General features: G+C 41.6%; 1 protein-coding gene across 5 annotated transcripts in view; it reads left to right on the top strand.

Moving 5' to 3' along the window:
* FAM53A (family with sequence similarity 53 member A) overlaps window positions 1-16,587 on the top strand; it is a 111,461-nt gene that overhangs the window by 52,331 nt on the left and 42,543 nt on the right. For 4 of the 5 annotated variants that reach the window (XM_019478618.2, XM_014607739.3, XM_059721477.1 and 1 more), the window contains exon 4: window positions 883-1,682. In XM_019478618.2, coding sequence (XP_019334163.1) covers window positions 883-1,682 — 800 coding nt within the window. The remainder of the gene's footprint in view (window positions 1-882; window positions 1,683-16,587) is intronic. The other variant, XM_014607743.3, reaches the window with a different exon arrangement.

Genomic DNA, 16,587 nt, shown 5'->3' with positions numbered 1-16,587 from the left:
TCAGTGTCCCCATGCTTAAAAATGGTGGTGGAGGCACTTTATCTAAAGCTCAAACGAGCTTTAAAGTGCCCCTGCCACCATTTTGAAGCATGGGGATGCTGATACAGGAGACATGGAGGCCAGCTGGAGCATGCTAATTAGCATGCTTCAGCAGACTCTAATTGGGTCTGCTCCGATGTACAGTGTGTTGGAACAGCCTCCTTGCATGTCTACGGGCACCCTTAAAGTTTAGGTTTTGTAATGTGGGGATGCCGTATGTGATTCCTTCACAAAACGTAAAGCTTTTGGTTTCATGCATATAGGAAATAATATTGTAATGATGGATGACAGGTCTTTGGATATTATCGTTAAAGGAAACATTACACTGAGCTGTTGTGAGTTAAAAGGGGGGGGGGGGGGGGAAAGACTACCAGATTTTTTTACAGTACTTATGGTGATCCAGTGCTCCTGGTCTGAGCTTGTAAGCTTGGAGCCTCAGATGAAAGTGGCCCCTCTTGCTTTATTAATATAAGTGTTTTAATATTAAGTTGTTGTTTTTTTGTTTTGTTTTTTTTTTCCCAAGATGGCAAATGCTATGCTGGGAGATGATAATGTTGTAAGTGAAATTGTTTGTTGCTTCTAACATGCAAAAAAAGAAAAATCCTATGAGATTGCATGGCCTGGCTATCTGGATACAGATGCTTTTCAATTTTTTACTTGACAGTCTCTAAGGTGGCATACCCTTTAAGCCTGCTCGTGGAATTCTAGGAAAAACTCATCTTCACAATTAATGCCCGGCATTTTAAATTTGTGTTTTTGGGGTTTTTTTAATTGATTACATCAATTACTTTGATCTAACTCCTCTTCCCACCCCTCTCCCTTATGCCTTTTATTTTCTTTCAGAAGAAAGTCCTTGGAAAGCTTTAAATGGGGGTTGTCCAATCCGAGCTGAAGTGACCAAGCATTCAGCTTACCCTTTCCCAGTGTGTCCGTTTAGTACTACAACTACTAATGTGGGTCTACAATGGCAGCAGGAATCTTCCAGCACATCAATGGTGTCAGGCTGGATAAGTGAATTAAACCTTAATGAGAACTCGGGGCAGCCATTGGCACCACCAACCAAGCGCCACTGCAGGTCACTCTCTGAGCCAGATGAGTTGGCCCGCTGTCGGTCACCGTGGAAGCCTGGCAGTTCAAAGGTCTGGACTCCTGTATCAAAGAGACGGTGCAACAGTGGTGGTAGTGCCACTTTGCAGCGCTGCAATAGTCATGGGAGTGCAACTTTACAGAGAAGCACAAGTATCAGCCTGCCACAAAACGTACTGTCATTAAATAATGTCTTCACTATCACCAGCTTCAACACGTCTCCAGTTCCCAGACCTTCCTCCGCGAGCAGTGGCTTTGTGGACAGTAGCGAGGGAAGCACAAGTTCAAGTACCCGTTGGAATTCAGGAGGGCCTTGCGACTTTAACCCAAGGCGTCGCCTCTCGCTCTCACAGGAGCACATCACCGAGACTGGAAACCTCTTGCCTTCGGCAAACAGCACTCCCACCTCCACACCCGAGCTCAGCCGGCGTCAGGGCTTGCTGAGATGTCGCTCCCAGCCTTGTGTCCTGAATGAAAAGAAAAGCCGGCTAAAGCGCAGACGAGAGGAGGATGTACGGTGGAATCGCCCGTCGTTAGACTTTTTTAAAATGACACGGGTGAGATTTTACTTTCTTCAGCAGGGCATGGGAAAACATTTATTATGTAACAGCTATTCCTAGAAGAGACAGCTAAAACAAGCTTTGTTTTTGTGGGTGTACAAGCCATATTAGTTGCTGTTAATGCTGACTTCTATCATTCCAGAAGGTACAACTGTGCTTCATGTACCTGACACTTTCATGCCTGAAATGGTGCTCTGATGTCCAGTATAGAAAGCTGCATAAAACTGCTTCCAAGTGTTGGAACGGAAGGTGTTGTTTTTTTTTAATGCTAGGTGAACTTTAGGAAGCCAAAAAAACTTTCAATCAAATAAGCTTGTTCCCACGAGGTAGGGTAATGTGTATATAGTACAATATTCTACTTCGATGGAAATGTCTCCTTCGGCTTAAACCTCCACATATGGCTTTCATCATTTTGTAATTTGGAGTGAGCCAAACTATATATTTTTGGCCTGTTGCATCTGCACAAGTACATGTGCATTAACAAAACTTATACATGAATGTAACTAAGGGAACTGATGATGGACAGTAATGGAAATAGATGTACTCTTTATATAGCAGCTCCAAATGGTGTCCTGGGTTACTAGAAAAATGTATGTTTTTAAATCAGTTGATCAAAAATCTGTTTCCTCACTTGGTTGAGAGAGAGATTTTTTTTTTCTTTTCTTCTGAGTAAAATAGGTTTGTGTCCTTTTTGTAGGCTAGTGAAAAAGTGCCCTTTATACAAGGGTAGGCAGTGTCCCTAATTTTAGAAAGTTGACTAAAGTGAACCAATTTCTGCTGAAGCAAAAAATAGAAGTTTACTTCTCAGCATTGATGGAAATAATATCGAGTCCTATCACTTCAGTCCTCTAGGCAGTGCTGCACCTGAGGGTATCCCTGGCTTACCTTCACACCACAGTCTGTAATAATCACTTCTGTAACTTACTTGTTACTGGATTTATAAGGCTCATGCATTTGGTCCACCTAATTAAAGCGGACATTGGTAGCATAATGAGGAGGGGACAACTGGAGACAGTGGTAAGGATAAGTAAGCTGAGAAATGATGTGCATTAGGGCTGGTGTACTTAATTTCTCAAATAAGGTGAATACAGACGGCTTGGGGATATTTTTGGCCAATTCATGGCACCCATTTATTGGTGACTTTTAGATATACAGCTGGAGAAGTCTAAGAGGCTGGAGATGGGCTGCAACTCGTAGATGTCTTGGAAGTCCTTATTTTTACATACACTTGTGTACACATATATTTTATATAAATAAAAAATAATACTATAATTAAAATTTTATATATATATAAAAGGTCTAGCTATATGTACAAAGGTCTGATCACGCTAGTGGAGGCTAGTATCGCTATATAGGGAAAGGAGAAAAAAAAACCCCAACAAAAACAGCTTTTGGTCACTTTTTAAAGGGTCAGTAGGTACAGGGGTGCATGCATGCACACACCCCCACTCCTCTCTTGAAAATGACCAGTTTTTTCTCCATATACTGGCTTCCCCCAGAATAACCAGACCCTTGCAATAAGTAATAAACTTACAATTAATTGCTTGTTTTATAAGGGTAACAAATTGTGGCTTTTTTAAAGCCACAATTTAAAAGTTTTTAAAAGTTTATCTTTGATTTTCATTTGTTTGTGTTGCAGAGAGCAATATAAATGCATGGATTAAAGTGTTAAAGGGATTCTTGATTTTTTGGCAATCTTTAGTTCTTGGGTCTGAACTTCAGTCACTTTTCAAGGGGTAGGTGATTGACACTTTCAGAAAATTGGGCCTTTTGAGGTCCCCTGAGGTAGGTAACTCAAAGTGAGACTTACAAAATAATTAGTCTTTTTTCTTTTTTCTTTTTTTTTGAATATCTTACCTGTAATACAAACCCCACAGAGAGAAACCTTGTAAGCAATAAACCTAACAGCAGTCTCATACTTAATTTCCACTTATCAAGCAGCATAGATTCTTGGCAATCACACTCCTTTGATAAAACTACAAGCTAGATAATCAGTCAGTTGGCATGCCTTGTTGAACTACTGAAATGTGTTCAATGCCTAATACATTGAGTTAGCAGCAAGTAAAGAAAGTGGAGGGGTCTATGTGTTAAAGCAACTAAATATATTGGTTACCTACAGGAGGGATGTGAAACAAATGGCTGGCAGGCCAGATTTGATCTGTGGAGCCCTGTGATTTGGGCCTTGGATCTGGCACACGGAGCTGGCCTGGCTGGTCTGGACCAGCCCTTGAGCTAGCATGCAGAGGTGGACCAGTGGGGTGCTTTATGCAGTACATGGCCTGTCCTGGCCTCATGAACCACATGCAAACCAAGCCCCAAGGTGGGGCTGGCACATGCTGAATGTGGCATGCAGGGCTGAACTTCCCATGCACATGACAGGGCTAGCTCAGGGTGTGCATTGCATGCATCACTTTGATGGATACATCACAGTATGCTCTGGCTTCAGCATGGCCTGATCAGGCCCACAGATGGGGCCAGGCTGAGTTTCATACCCTGGCTTAGAGCATGAGCTAGACACCTTTGACGTTTTGTATTGATTTGGAAATACTTGAGTTTGCTAGTTGAGTGACCAAATATTGCCTTCTGTTAAGGCTAATCTCAGCTAAAGCTGGATGGGGTGGGTGCAGAAATATTCATATAACTGCTTTTCAACTACCAATATTAAAAATTTTTTTTAAGTTCTCATTTTATTGAAATTTGTATACATTTTATTGCTATGATCTGGGCTAGATTTGAAGTTTAAAATGGATTTAATATGTTTCCTGCAGTATTTTAAATAGACTGGCAAACATTACAGTCGTGGTCGTTCAGTTCTCGCTACTTTGTATTCTGTGGCCTAGTTATAGTTCTGGTGCTGGATCGCTTTCTGTAGCATACCTGGATCGCTTTCTCTGTAGCATACCTAAATGAGGTATTTAGATTCCCCATTTCTTTCAAATCTGTGGGACTGCTGTGCTAGAATAGGGGTCATTATTTTTTTTGCTGGAGTGCCAAGAACACCCCAACCTCCACCCATGCTGTGACTTGGCTTGCCCCAGAAGTGGGGGAGCTGTGAAGGGCCCGATCCTCATTGCTGGCGGTGGCTGCACATGCCTCTGGGTGGATGGTGGGAAAGGGGCTGGGGTTGCAATGTCTCCAGACCCACGTCCCATGAGATGCACGTGCACCCACTGCTGCCACAGAGCCAGAGTTGTTCTGGAGCCCGGCGCAGCTGTCTGCAGCCTGCCTGCTGCAGGTGCCCAGAGCCTGGGCCAGCTGTGTCAGGCATCCAGGAGGCTGCAAACAGCTGAGCTAGGCTTTCCAGCCCCAGCCAGACACTGTGGGTAGTGGCATCTGCACATGCGCCTCTGGGCGTATGGTCAGGAAAGGATCTAGGGCAGCACAATCCTGGCCTTTTCCCCACTGTTTGCCCCCAAGTGTGTCACCATCACAGAGCCAGTGCCAGGGCTGCAGAGCCCGGCGCAGCTCTTTACAGCCTCCTGCCTGCAGCTAGCCTAGGCTCTGGACAGCTTTTGCCTGCCATGGAGCCTGGAGCCCAGGCCAGCTGTAGTGTGCCAAGGAAAATGGCTTTACATGCCATGCTCTGGCAGGCATGCCAGGGGTTGCCTCGCTGTGCTAGAGGCTCTGCTATACATTTTTTGGCTGAAAGACCTTTTGATATTGAAAACACTACAATGGGATGACAACCCCACCCTCCATAGGGAGTTTTGGTGAGTTGTTGCAGAGGTGGTGCTGACCCAGCCTGCAACAGCTCATTAAAACTTATGTGGCCCTCAGTCCCAAATAATTGCCTACCCCTGCTTTGCAGGCACTAAGGTATGTTAGCTAAAGGGCACAAAGTGTAAATCTTTAGTTCATTTAGAAGATGTGTGTAACTTTACTTAAGTAAACACATTTAAAAAAAATACTAAAGCAGCAGTCATTTTGAGTCAGTTAACTCCAGATTCATTTGGTACAAAAAGCTTTCTTTTTCCAGAAAATCTTACTGATTGTAATGCCAATTTAATACATCACGCTACAATTTAATCCTGGGGTTAAATAATGACTGCCTAATGTATTTTGTTGTATGAAACTCTTGTACTGCTGCTGTCTGTATTTCAACTGAAATTATTTTTCAAAATGGTTATTGCAAAAAATAAACTTGTTAGAAACTATGCAAAAGAGGATTTTTATTTGAGGTAAGGCTATAGATCCTAATCTGGCAGTGAGTACCATATTATAGCCTTCTGTGTCTCCACAGAGCTCATCTGAGGATTGGGATCCAAGGACTGGCTCTCTTTTGTGCCTTCATTTATTGCAATAGTCTGGTTTGGATGCTGCCTCAGTAGGTGCAGCATCCTTTTCCTTCATTAAAGCTGTACACTTAGTAATACATGGTTTGGCATTTTCCAAAATATAAATGGACTGTGAAATCAAGTGTTTTAAGCTTTAGTGCATATTTTGTAGGTGAAGTTACTGTAAGTGACTTTTGATTACTTAGTCATTTTAAGCTCTTCATTTAGGGCACAAAATATGCTAATTCTTGGCAGAGGTCTATGGCAGGCCAGTGACGGCAATAACTTACACTGATTTTTTTTTTTTTTTTTGTAAACACAACAAATGTATTTATCAGGCTAACTCAAGCTTATAAGCTTTCTTGAGTTGTAGAAAACCCCCTTTTGGCATTCTTGGTTTACTTTAATAATACTATAGCCAAGCCATGTAAGTTTTATGTCAAAATGGACAGTCTTGGTCTTGATCAAAAATTTTGGAGCAGTTTCTTATACAGTTCTATAATGTTGAGAGCAGTTTCCACACCAAAGGCTGAGAGCACTTGTGTGTGTGTGTGTGTGTTTTCTTCAACTTAATGTTTCCCAGCCAGTGTTTCAGTTTTTATGTAATCAAGTACTGATCTACTAAGTGTTTAAATGAGTGTTGTATATAGTATAGAATAATTGCATACATTCAAATACACAAATATTCTAGACACTTTGGAACAAAGCCTTGAGGGAGACAAAGTTCTTTGAAACTATATTGAGTGTAGAGAGTATTTTCTCCTAGTCCAATCTTTTGCACCATGCTTAGGTAAGACACAGTGTTAACCCTGTGAAGTTAATGGTCTCTCTTTAAATAGATTTTCTATAAATTCAAAAGAACAGTAATTCTAAGAAGGTAGGATTATATCACCACTTATTTGAGAATAATTTGAGCATCTCATCCCCTTCATCTGTTTTAATTAAGCTCTAAATACCCCATATGCTTATTTATAATCCCTCCTGCTCCTGCTTGCATAGTTTCTCCCAGCACTATTTTGCCCTGTTTGCAAAGGCCATCCTTTGCACTTAGCAGAATAGCTTCCTCCTGTCCAGTAGGTGCCCCTTTCCTATCTCTACTCTTCACAAATCCTACAAAACTAGATGTTGGGAACCTTCCTTCCTACCTCTCTTTTATTTGAAGAACTGTTCCCCTGCATCTTACCTTGCTTTCCTTTCAAGGGAGCATGCCTAGCTTCTGTAAAATGGTGTGCAAACTTAAAATAATGTACTGATCTTTTTAATGAATAGATTTTAAAGCAATCTTGGATGTACAAGTAGTTGTAGCTCTCTCAGGTAGTGTTCAGAAATACTTTATTCTGCTCATCATTTTGCTGAAGCAGATAAAGCACAATTCTAAAATAATTCCCAACTCTTTCAAGAACATGAGGCCAGTGAAAGCGGAGTGGGGCACGTCTGTTCTGCAGGGTTCCTGAGCTCTACAGGTTATCTCTACTCAATACCCTCTGAGGGGCATAGAAGGTAATAAATAAATAATTAAAAAAAATAGCAATGATAGAAGCTGTTTTGCACTGCCATGTATAGCTTTCATGCTCACAAAGCCAAGGTGATACCAAGTTTTTCTTAAATGCTGCGCTTCACGTAAAGCAGAGACTATTTAATGTTTCATTCTTCAACCATACTGACAATATCCTTGATGACCATAGAAACAATGTGTGCACTTTTTTCTTTTTTTAATCTTTATGCATAGGTTAGTGTTTCGGTATAAATCTATTTTTGAAACTTCATGTATGTTAAACATGATTCAAAAATGTTAGTCCACATTTTGAAAACTATTTATTTAAGAAGAAAATAACAAAAGTGAACTGAACTGTTTTCTTAGTCTTTGGAAAGTTCTGCTTTAGGTGAAATATACCACTTGCTATGTCAGTCAGCTAAAAATGCCCTGCAAAATGTTTTGCATTTGAACTAATATTACACTTCAGTCCATCATCAGGTATATTGATACCATTTCCCCACAGTACACCCACATTAGTACCTATATGCCCAGTGCATACAACTTGAATAAAAAACAATTTATATTTTTAAATTACCATATAGACTATTACTTCCTGCAGAGAGATTTTTGTTAACAAAGTACCTACAAAGCATTTATAGTCAACATTTTCTTAAACTCTGCCTCAGTGGAGTATTCATTTCTTTAATTTTGTTCAAAACACCTAGTTTCAGTGAAACTGGCAGCAGCGTTTCAGGTATTTATCTAGATTTTTATGCCATGTTATCTGATACAGTGACATCAAATGCTTCTTAGTAGAAAATGCTGAAGCCACAGAAGAGGTTCCTAACCTCTTAAGATTGAAAGCACCTTTAGGAAAATGCCAACTCTGTTTTCACTTGTATTTTGACTACCGTAAAATAATAAAGTATTCTTCTGTTGCAAACAACTCAGACCGCAACGGCTTGGAAATGTTTCTGATACTATGGATTGCTGTTTGAAGTCTCTGTGAAGCATCTTGTAGGTGTTTGAGCACTGAATAGTGCTGACATTGGGCTTGGACAGACAGTTTCTCCAGGGAGAGTCCCTGCAATCAGGGGAAACCACTAGTGTACAGAAGTTAGTTGTGTTTGTTTTTTTTGGCTTTTTTTCCTTCCCGAGTAAAAGTGGCCACTCTAAGGTTGGAAAATAATTTGGGAGTAACCCAAGCGAAGTGGCTCTGTGAAGACATTTTCTTGGGAGACCAGAACTTCTGTACAGGCAGCCAGGGTGCTTTGCTGCTGCTTCTCCTTCTCCCATAGGGCCAGGGAGCCCCAGTCCCAGTCCAGCAAAACGGAACACAAACCCCTCCCCTCCCCATCATTCCAGTGCTAGATAAGCCCAGCACTAGAGCACTTGTGGGGGCTGAATTACACTGCAGGCAAGGTTCTTTGAGGAAATGTAATATATATTTTTTTTTTTATTAGACCAACTCAGTAGTTGGAAAAAATATTCTTTACAAACTTTCAGGTGCAAACACTGAGTACAGCTATGGGCACCAACATGGCCCCACAGTATGCCAAGAACTTTTTCAAGAAGTGCACCATCAAACCTGCACTATATCAAAGATGTATAGATGACATCACCATTTGGACTGAAACCCTGTGATCTCTGATTGATCTCCATCACAAATTTGATAATCATCACCCCTCCGTCAGACTTTCTTGACTAGTCCAGCACCAGCATTTCCTTGGATCAACATCCAGAATGGTGAAATGGAAACCAACATGCACATCTAGGGCGATTGCTGGTTCTGTATAAACACACCAAGAAAGCTGCAATATATAGCCAAGCCCTTTGATACCACTGACTTTACACTGAGAGCACCCTCAATGCTTACCTCGCAAACTTTCACTCAACAAGGACAGTCCTTCAGAAAGATAGCACTTTTGAAAGAGCTGCTCAGGTACCCTTTGAAGAATTACTGCAGTACAAAAAGAAAATCCCCGTGAATTGCACACTGCTAGTTATGACGTACCGTCCTTCCTTGGAACCTATACGGAAAACCCTCAAACAATTGCAACCCATGCTAGAAGACGACCCAGTTCTTAAAGAAATCTTTCCAGAACCACCCATCCTAGCCTTTAAACAGGCACCAAACCTCACCAACTTCACTACTAGAAGCAAACTTCCTATGGTCCAAAGTGCACCAAATGGATCCAGACCATGCTGGGACAAGAAATATAAAACCTGCCAACACCAGTCCCACGATAACTTCACCTCAAAAAAGAACCAGCGCCACTCCTGGATCTTATTACATTTCTGGAGATGCAAGTGTATCTCATCCAGTGCACTGAATGCCCTGATGGAAAATGCATAGGAGAAACCAACCGCGCACCAGAATGAACACACGCTGAAAATTTATCCAAGACAAAAATACCCAATTACCTGTGAGAGCACATTTCTCACAAGAAAACCACTCTCCTTTTTGAGGATTAGAACTGAGAGAGTGAAGAATTTACAAAACGCCTTTCACAGATGAGCCTACGAATTTCACTTCATAACTCTACTGGATACCAAAAATATGGACTAAATATAGACATTAAATGTGCCATAAATCCATAACCTGCCTGCCATCCGATAACCCCAGGTAACCTGTCTGCATTAACCAGGTCAACATTCCCCTTTCTCCCCACCTGTCTCAAACCTGTTAACTCCCATCCCCTCTGATCTTCCCTGCCCCACACTTGCATTTTCAGACCTGCATTTTTGCATATTGGCTTTAGCCTCTATTTCACCTAGGAGAGTGCGCACAACACCAGCAGAGTCTCCCTGTGCCGAAAGAAAAGTTCGTGCCCAAAAGTTTGCAAAGAACAATTTTTCCAACTTATTTTCCTATTTAGTTGGTCTAATAAGTATCACATTTACCCAGAGAGCCTTGTCTGCCTATATCCTTAGACCAGCACCCCTGCATTGCACTACGCCAGGAAGCGTACTTCCTCCCTGGGAACACAGGCTGGGGGACAGCATGGGGCAGTGGAAGACTGGAGGACACTGCACAGCACACAACGTGTCTCCACCTTCCCTGATGATGATGATGATGATCCTTGCCTACATTCACTTAAACAAAAACAACCAAACCCAAATATGAAATAAAAAGACAAAACAAAACAAAACAACCTCCCACCCTGCAACTCTCTCTGGGCAGCATCCTCTAGGGACTCTTGGCAGCCCAGCATCTGCACCGAAGCTCTTTGCTTCTCTCTGTCTGAACTTCTTTACAGGTCTGTGGGTTTTTTGTTTTTCTTCAGGAAAATAAACCTGGGAGAGTTGTCCTGGATGATTTGAATACGTGTATTCAGCCATTGTGTGGCTCCATGGTTGAGAATAACTGAGCTACAGCAAACGCATGCATAAAATTTTGAAAGTAGCGCATGTTTCTCTTGTCAACTAAATTGCAGTAAAGTTTTGAAACTCGAATATTTTTGGGTTCAGATTTATAACCTGGAGATTTTGTTCAGGATGTAGTGTTAAGACAATTGGAAGTGGTGGTTAGAAAGGCAGAACAGCACTGCCAGTTCTGAAAATCGAAACAAAACTTCAGCTCCTGGGTTAAAGACTTTGTTCTTAGGAGTAAGCTTCACGCATTAAGATTCCCAAACATTTTTGCCACTCCTGTATGCATACAGTACAACAGTCATCTTTGAGATAAGAGTACAAAGGCTATTTGTATCAAATCTCCATAGCTTTAAATTGTAGCAGGTGTGGAATGCTGCATTTCCCAGCATCAGTTCCAACTAAGGTGACTCCTTATTTGTTTTGGTGGGGTTGCCATTCACTTTTTCTGAGAATAAATGAGCATTGGAATTGGCACATGACGAGACATACTTGTGGGCACTTTAAATCTCAGTGGAATAGTGTTGACTTTCATTTGTGAAACTTTCTTTTTCTTTTCGCTTCTTAATTAGGCAATTCGATAGCCTTTGAGCCTGGATAGCTTTCAAGTATTGAAACTTGAAAACAAAAGCTCTTCAAAATGTGTTTCACTGCTGGCCCAGGAGGCCCCTTTGAGCCTTACCACCTCGTTTTCTCTCCTTCCTACCTGGCATCTAATGGTCTTTTCTTTAAGAAAGCTTAAAGCCTAGCACTGCACTGAGACTTCCTAGCAAGAATCCATTCTGAGAACGGATCCCTTTTGGAGTCGCATTGAAGTTGAAACTGAAATTTAAGATACACCCGTAAATATTACATATCATGGAAGGGAGCGATGCTTGTTGGAGGGCGGAGGAGTGCATTTAAAGTCCTGATTCTTTAAGAAGCTTTTGGACTTAAGCATAGGTGACATTAAAGTCCTTTGAGGTGGGCGTAGAGGCTTGGTGGGTCACTGGGAAGCAGGGCTTTCCAAACCAGAAAGGTGACAGGAAGAAAGCACAAAGAAACTGACAGATCATTTGCCCCATGGCCTAAGTTAACTTGGCCAAAATGAGGATTCCCTCAAATCTGTCCTTGAGACTTTTAGATTTTGTCTTTATTGTCTTATGACATCTGTACGTAGTCATGATACATTATACCAGGGGTTCTCAATCCCAGGGCCGCAACAGGTTGGCTGCCAGTTCACAGCGCGGTCGGCTGCTGGACCGGAAGTGGCCGTGGACCGGCAAACTGCGGCCCCCCCCAGGAGCCGGGCAGAGGAGCTGCAGCTCCTTTTATGGGGCCTCTGGCAGTGCAGAGTTTGGTCCACCCAGGGGGTGGGGGTATCCTTACCTGTTAACCAGCCAGAAATTCTGGCTGCGGTCGGCTGTGACTTCTGGGCCACAGTTTGCTGGACAGCGGCATAAAAACTTTGGGAACCCCTGCATTTATACAATATGTATACATATAGGTAATACAATGCTAGTTCCCTTTTTCTCCTATTTAGCTCTACTTGCCTTAGCCAAAGTGCTGACTAGGTATGCCAAGAGACCTCCCAGAACACTTGCATGATGCACTAGAGCATAAGAATAAAAGTACCATACTGGGTCAGACTAATGGCTCATCTAGTTCAGCATCCTGTCTGACGGTGGCAGGGGTAGACACTTTTAGAGGGGAAACCATTGAACAGGGTATTTTCTCGAGTGATCTATCCCCTATTTATGTTTCCTGACGTCTACCACTATTTGTTTAGAAATGGCAGAGGATACATCCCTGACCATTGTGTTTAATAATTATTAATGCATCTATTTTCCTTGAATGAGTCCCTTTTGGCCATGCTATCTGCCTCTTCAACCAACTGTAGTAATGTGTTCCACTGATTTAACTATATACTGCATTAAAAAAGGAGTTCTTTCTCTGTTTTCTGCCAGTTTTAGTATGGGCCCCTTAGTTTTAAGATTCCTGGATTTAATAGCAGTTTTCTGCTCACCAGGATTCAAGCTGTAAGATCAGGTATGATAGTGGGCTGAATTTTGGCTCATAAAGTTCACTCGGAGCTGCACAGCCATTTGCATTTTTTTAAATGCAAATATTAGCAGGATTGTGAATAGTGAATTAATTCCACCTCCCTACTTACAACTTTTTTTTTTCCTTTCTGGCCTCCTACCAAACTAGGAATGCAATTAATGAAGGTTTTTCCCACATAAAATAAATTGCTAGGTGGCAACAGCCATGGTACAGAAAACAGCCAGGTATGGAATGGTCAGTACTAGACTCTTTCAATATATTATCTTTTGGGAGAAGATTCAGTACCTTCAATTTATGCATGTTGTTGGTCACATAATTCTTTCAGCTCCTATAAGAGTAGGAGCAGAGTTGGATTGTTTTAAAGTATTGCATGTTTTTTTGTTCCACTCGGAGGATTCGCTTGTATTATGTATAACTCGGGGCGGGCAGTTATTTCGCGTGGAGGGCCACTTACTCAGTTTTGGCAAGCTGTCAAGGGTCGCATGGCAGGAGTCAGAGGCAGATAAATATTAATTTCCTAAATTTTTTAGGGGCCCTGTGGGCCCTGACGGGCTATAGTTTGCCTGCCCCTGCTCTAACTTATGCATCCGCGATGGTTGTTCAATACCTTTTTGGCATTATGTGGAATATACTGTTCCCCCTTCCTTGCCCACTGACACTTCTTACCATGAGCACCTCTGTTTTCTGAATAGTGGCCAGTGTAAGGTAAGGATCATGTAGTAGTGGCAGGTATAGTACCAGTGTAAGCACTAAACAATATAAACAGGTTATCATTAATCTTAAATACATTGGGTGGGGTGGGGAGGGGGCAGGAAGGGAATCTGCTTGGAGCTATACTGTGCTTATATTTTAATGAAACTCTTGGTTAGGCCTAGACCCCTGATATTTAAAATGAGAATAAAGGTAGTTGCCACCTGGTATAGCTTTTTCCAAGTGGGTTCTACTGAAGTTAGACTGGGGATGGAGAAGCTGTTGTCAATGAATAAATTGAGCCCAGGATTGAGACTGAGGTTTTGGTCCAAATTCTTCCTGTCAGACCTTGTATATTTTTACCTGTTTTTTCTAGAGAAGAGGTTAAGGCTAACTAGTTTCTTATAAAGGAGTTTCTATGGTGGGGGGAGTATCCTAAAAGTGTTTTTAAGTCAACACATTACATTCTGTCCTCCAATTTAATTTCCAGCGGCCTATAATCTAATTCAGTTCACCGTTATGTAGTCAGTAGTTAGGCCAGTGGTTCTCAGTTTCATTGAACTCGAGCCCTTCCTATTACATTTGTCAGTTGGGTGGCACTCGATTTCAAAACCTGATTTATATATTACAGGGTTTCCCACCTTGTAGAAGGGCTGAGGACTTGGGGGATCAGACTTAGCCAGGCAGGGACAGTCCTGGGCCTGCACTTGTCTGCTCACACCTCATTTATCTCCTCCTACCTTGTGGCATCCCTTACAGGATATGGCAGCACTTCCGTGCCACAGCCACATGGTTGAAAGTCACTGAGTTAGGCTGAAGGTAGGACAGTGATGAAGTAAGTTGTAGCCTGCCAAAGCTCATGTCTCTCTGAACAAGTTAATCTACAAGGGGCCATGCTGCCTGGCCTTCTGCATAACTTCTTACCAACATGGCCAGCTACCTCTCTAGTCAATAGTGTTAGGCAGCAAAAATTGCCTAACCAGGCAATTCAACATTTTGAGTCTGTTTAGCTGCATGATTTCATCTCTGCACACCAAACTTTATTTTGATCATAACAGTTATAGTAAATATACACTAGTAGGATTTCTCTGGTTGGCACATAAGAAGCTTCCCCTAGAGGTCCAGGGGACCCAAGGGTTAGATGTTTGCAAAATCTAAGCATTAACCCCTCCCCCCCATAAACCTGGTTGTGAGAATAAATGTCTCGTATAAATTAATTCAGTGTTGTCTTTCTCAGCTTTGAAGTCACTGATACTCATATGTTTCCTAAGCTTAAGCAGAGTGGAAACAGAGCAGTGTTGTACACTTATTTATTCAAAACCCAGTAGGCTTTGTCAGCTGTAGCTTTCTGGAGTTTGGGAAGGCTACATAAAGGCAAGCGCTGACTGCAGAAGAAAGGAGGCCTTGCAAGTTAGGGGGTAGGTAGGATAGGAGACGCTTCCCTTACTGCATCAGTTGGGTGAGTGGAGAGAAACATGATGGTATAGGGTGGAGCAATGGTTCAGATGTTTGGGTGTCTGCTGTCCAGTGCTGGAAGAGATTTAAAAAAACTATCCCACTTTATAATCCCTCGTTGTGTTGAGAAATGTGCATCTACTGTAAGGCTATTTCTGTTTCCTGCGTTGTCTCGTATTTGTTTGTGTTCAACTGCATAGTTCATACGCTGCTGTACAGTGTGCATGTAAATATTTGTATTTGTACATGGTTATAATAAACCTGACAGTCTCAGAAAGGAGGGAGAGTAGGCTGAGGGGAAAATATACTTATAACCCAGTGTCTTTCCCTGTCAATACACAGTTTTCCCACAGTGTGTAGTCTCTCTTTCTATTGGTTTTTCCATTCAAGCTCTTAATGTTTCCAGAGATGGGTTTTCCTTTGCTTTCCACCTAGCTGCTAAGCCTTTTTAGTTGCACCATTAAAATCCATTCAAATTTAACTTTGGTTGTGATGCTGTAAATTTATCATCAGGTTTTTCTCCTGCAATTGTGGGATAATATTTACACAGGTTTTATAAACCAAGTTGTGGGATGCATCTGAAAGCAATTTTAAAGATTTCTTGATCATTGGGTCCTTTACTCTAATTTATCCTCCAGTTCTGTTGAAGTGCAATTTTCAGCCTGTGGTAGTTTGTTTAAAAGACACTTAAGTTTGGAAGTGCCGAAGAAGAAATGAGTAAGTAACTCTACCGATGCTTTTGCTTGCTTATACATAAGGTATGGATGGGTTCTTCAAACGTCCTTTCTTCTGCATTGTCTTTTCGGGGGGAGTATTAGATATGAAGTCTTCTGTTTTATTAGTCTTTGCTGTAGGGCTGTCCAAGCAGCGTCTGCCCATTTCCTCAGAAGTACTTAAAATCTCTTCTTTTGAACTAGTGAGAGGACTTCACATGTGACACCAATTGATCAGAGCCCTCCAGTAAAGGCTGATCTTTTTTATATGTAAAACAGGCAAAAATACAATTTAAATTGGCTTTTATAAATCCAAAAGATGTCTACAAAAACCCAGTTTTTTGCTTTGTCTCACTGTAAGAGGTGCTTAAAGTTAACCTGAAAAAGTGTGCTCATCTTCTACACTTTCAATAAAATATCTTCACCTATTGTGTGCAACAGTGATTTTCACGCCACTCTCCTTCATCTGAACAAAATGGAATAATTTCCTAGTTCTCCTGTGAAGAAATGCAAACATTAAGAAACTTGATCCCCTTCTCAATTTTACCTTGATCAGGATGACCACTTTTTGTGAGCTTAAAACTGGCTTTTAAAAAGGTCATAAATTATTTAGACCAGTTAAAAAGTTGTCGTGTTTTTTCCTTTCACAATTAAGTTTCTGTTTAAACAGAACAAGCAGTAACTTGACTTGAAGTAGTTGCTGTTGATTATTACTTGTGGGGAGAACCCTATCTTTCTTTGTATGAGCTTGTGCACTTCCAATCTGGGTGGGTTACCCTGAAACGATTTTTAAATTATGTTAATTGCAAGAGTGGTGCAGGTTTCGAATCGGTCTCTCCAGCTGGTCTTGTTCTTTTAAACTTCCTCAGGAGAGGAAA

The sequence above is a fragment of the Alligator mississippiensis genome, chromosome 2 (genome assembly GCF_030867095.1).
Source record: "Alligator mississippiensis isolate rAllMis1 chromosome 2, rAllMis1, whole genome shotgun sequence".
Classification (NCBI taxonomy): Eukaryota; Metazoa; Chordata; order Crocodylia; family Alligatoridae; genus Alligator; species Alligator mississippiensis.
This window is presented reverse-complemented; position numbering and strand designations above follow the sequence as displayed.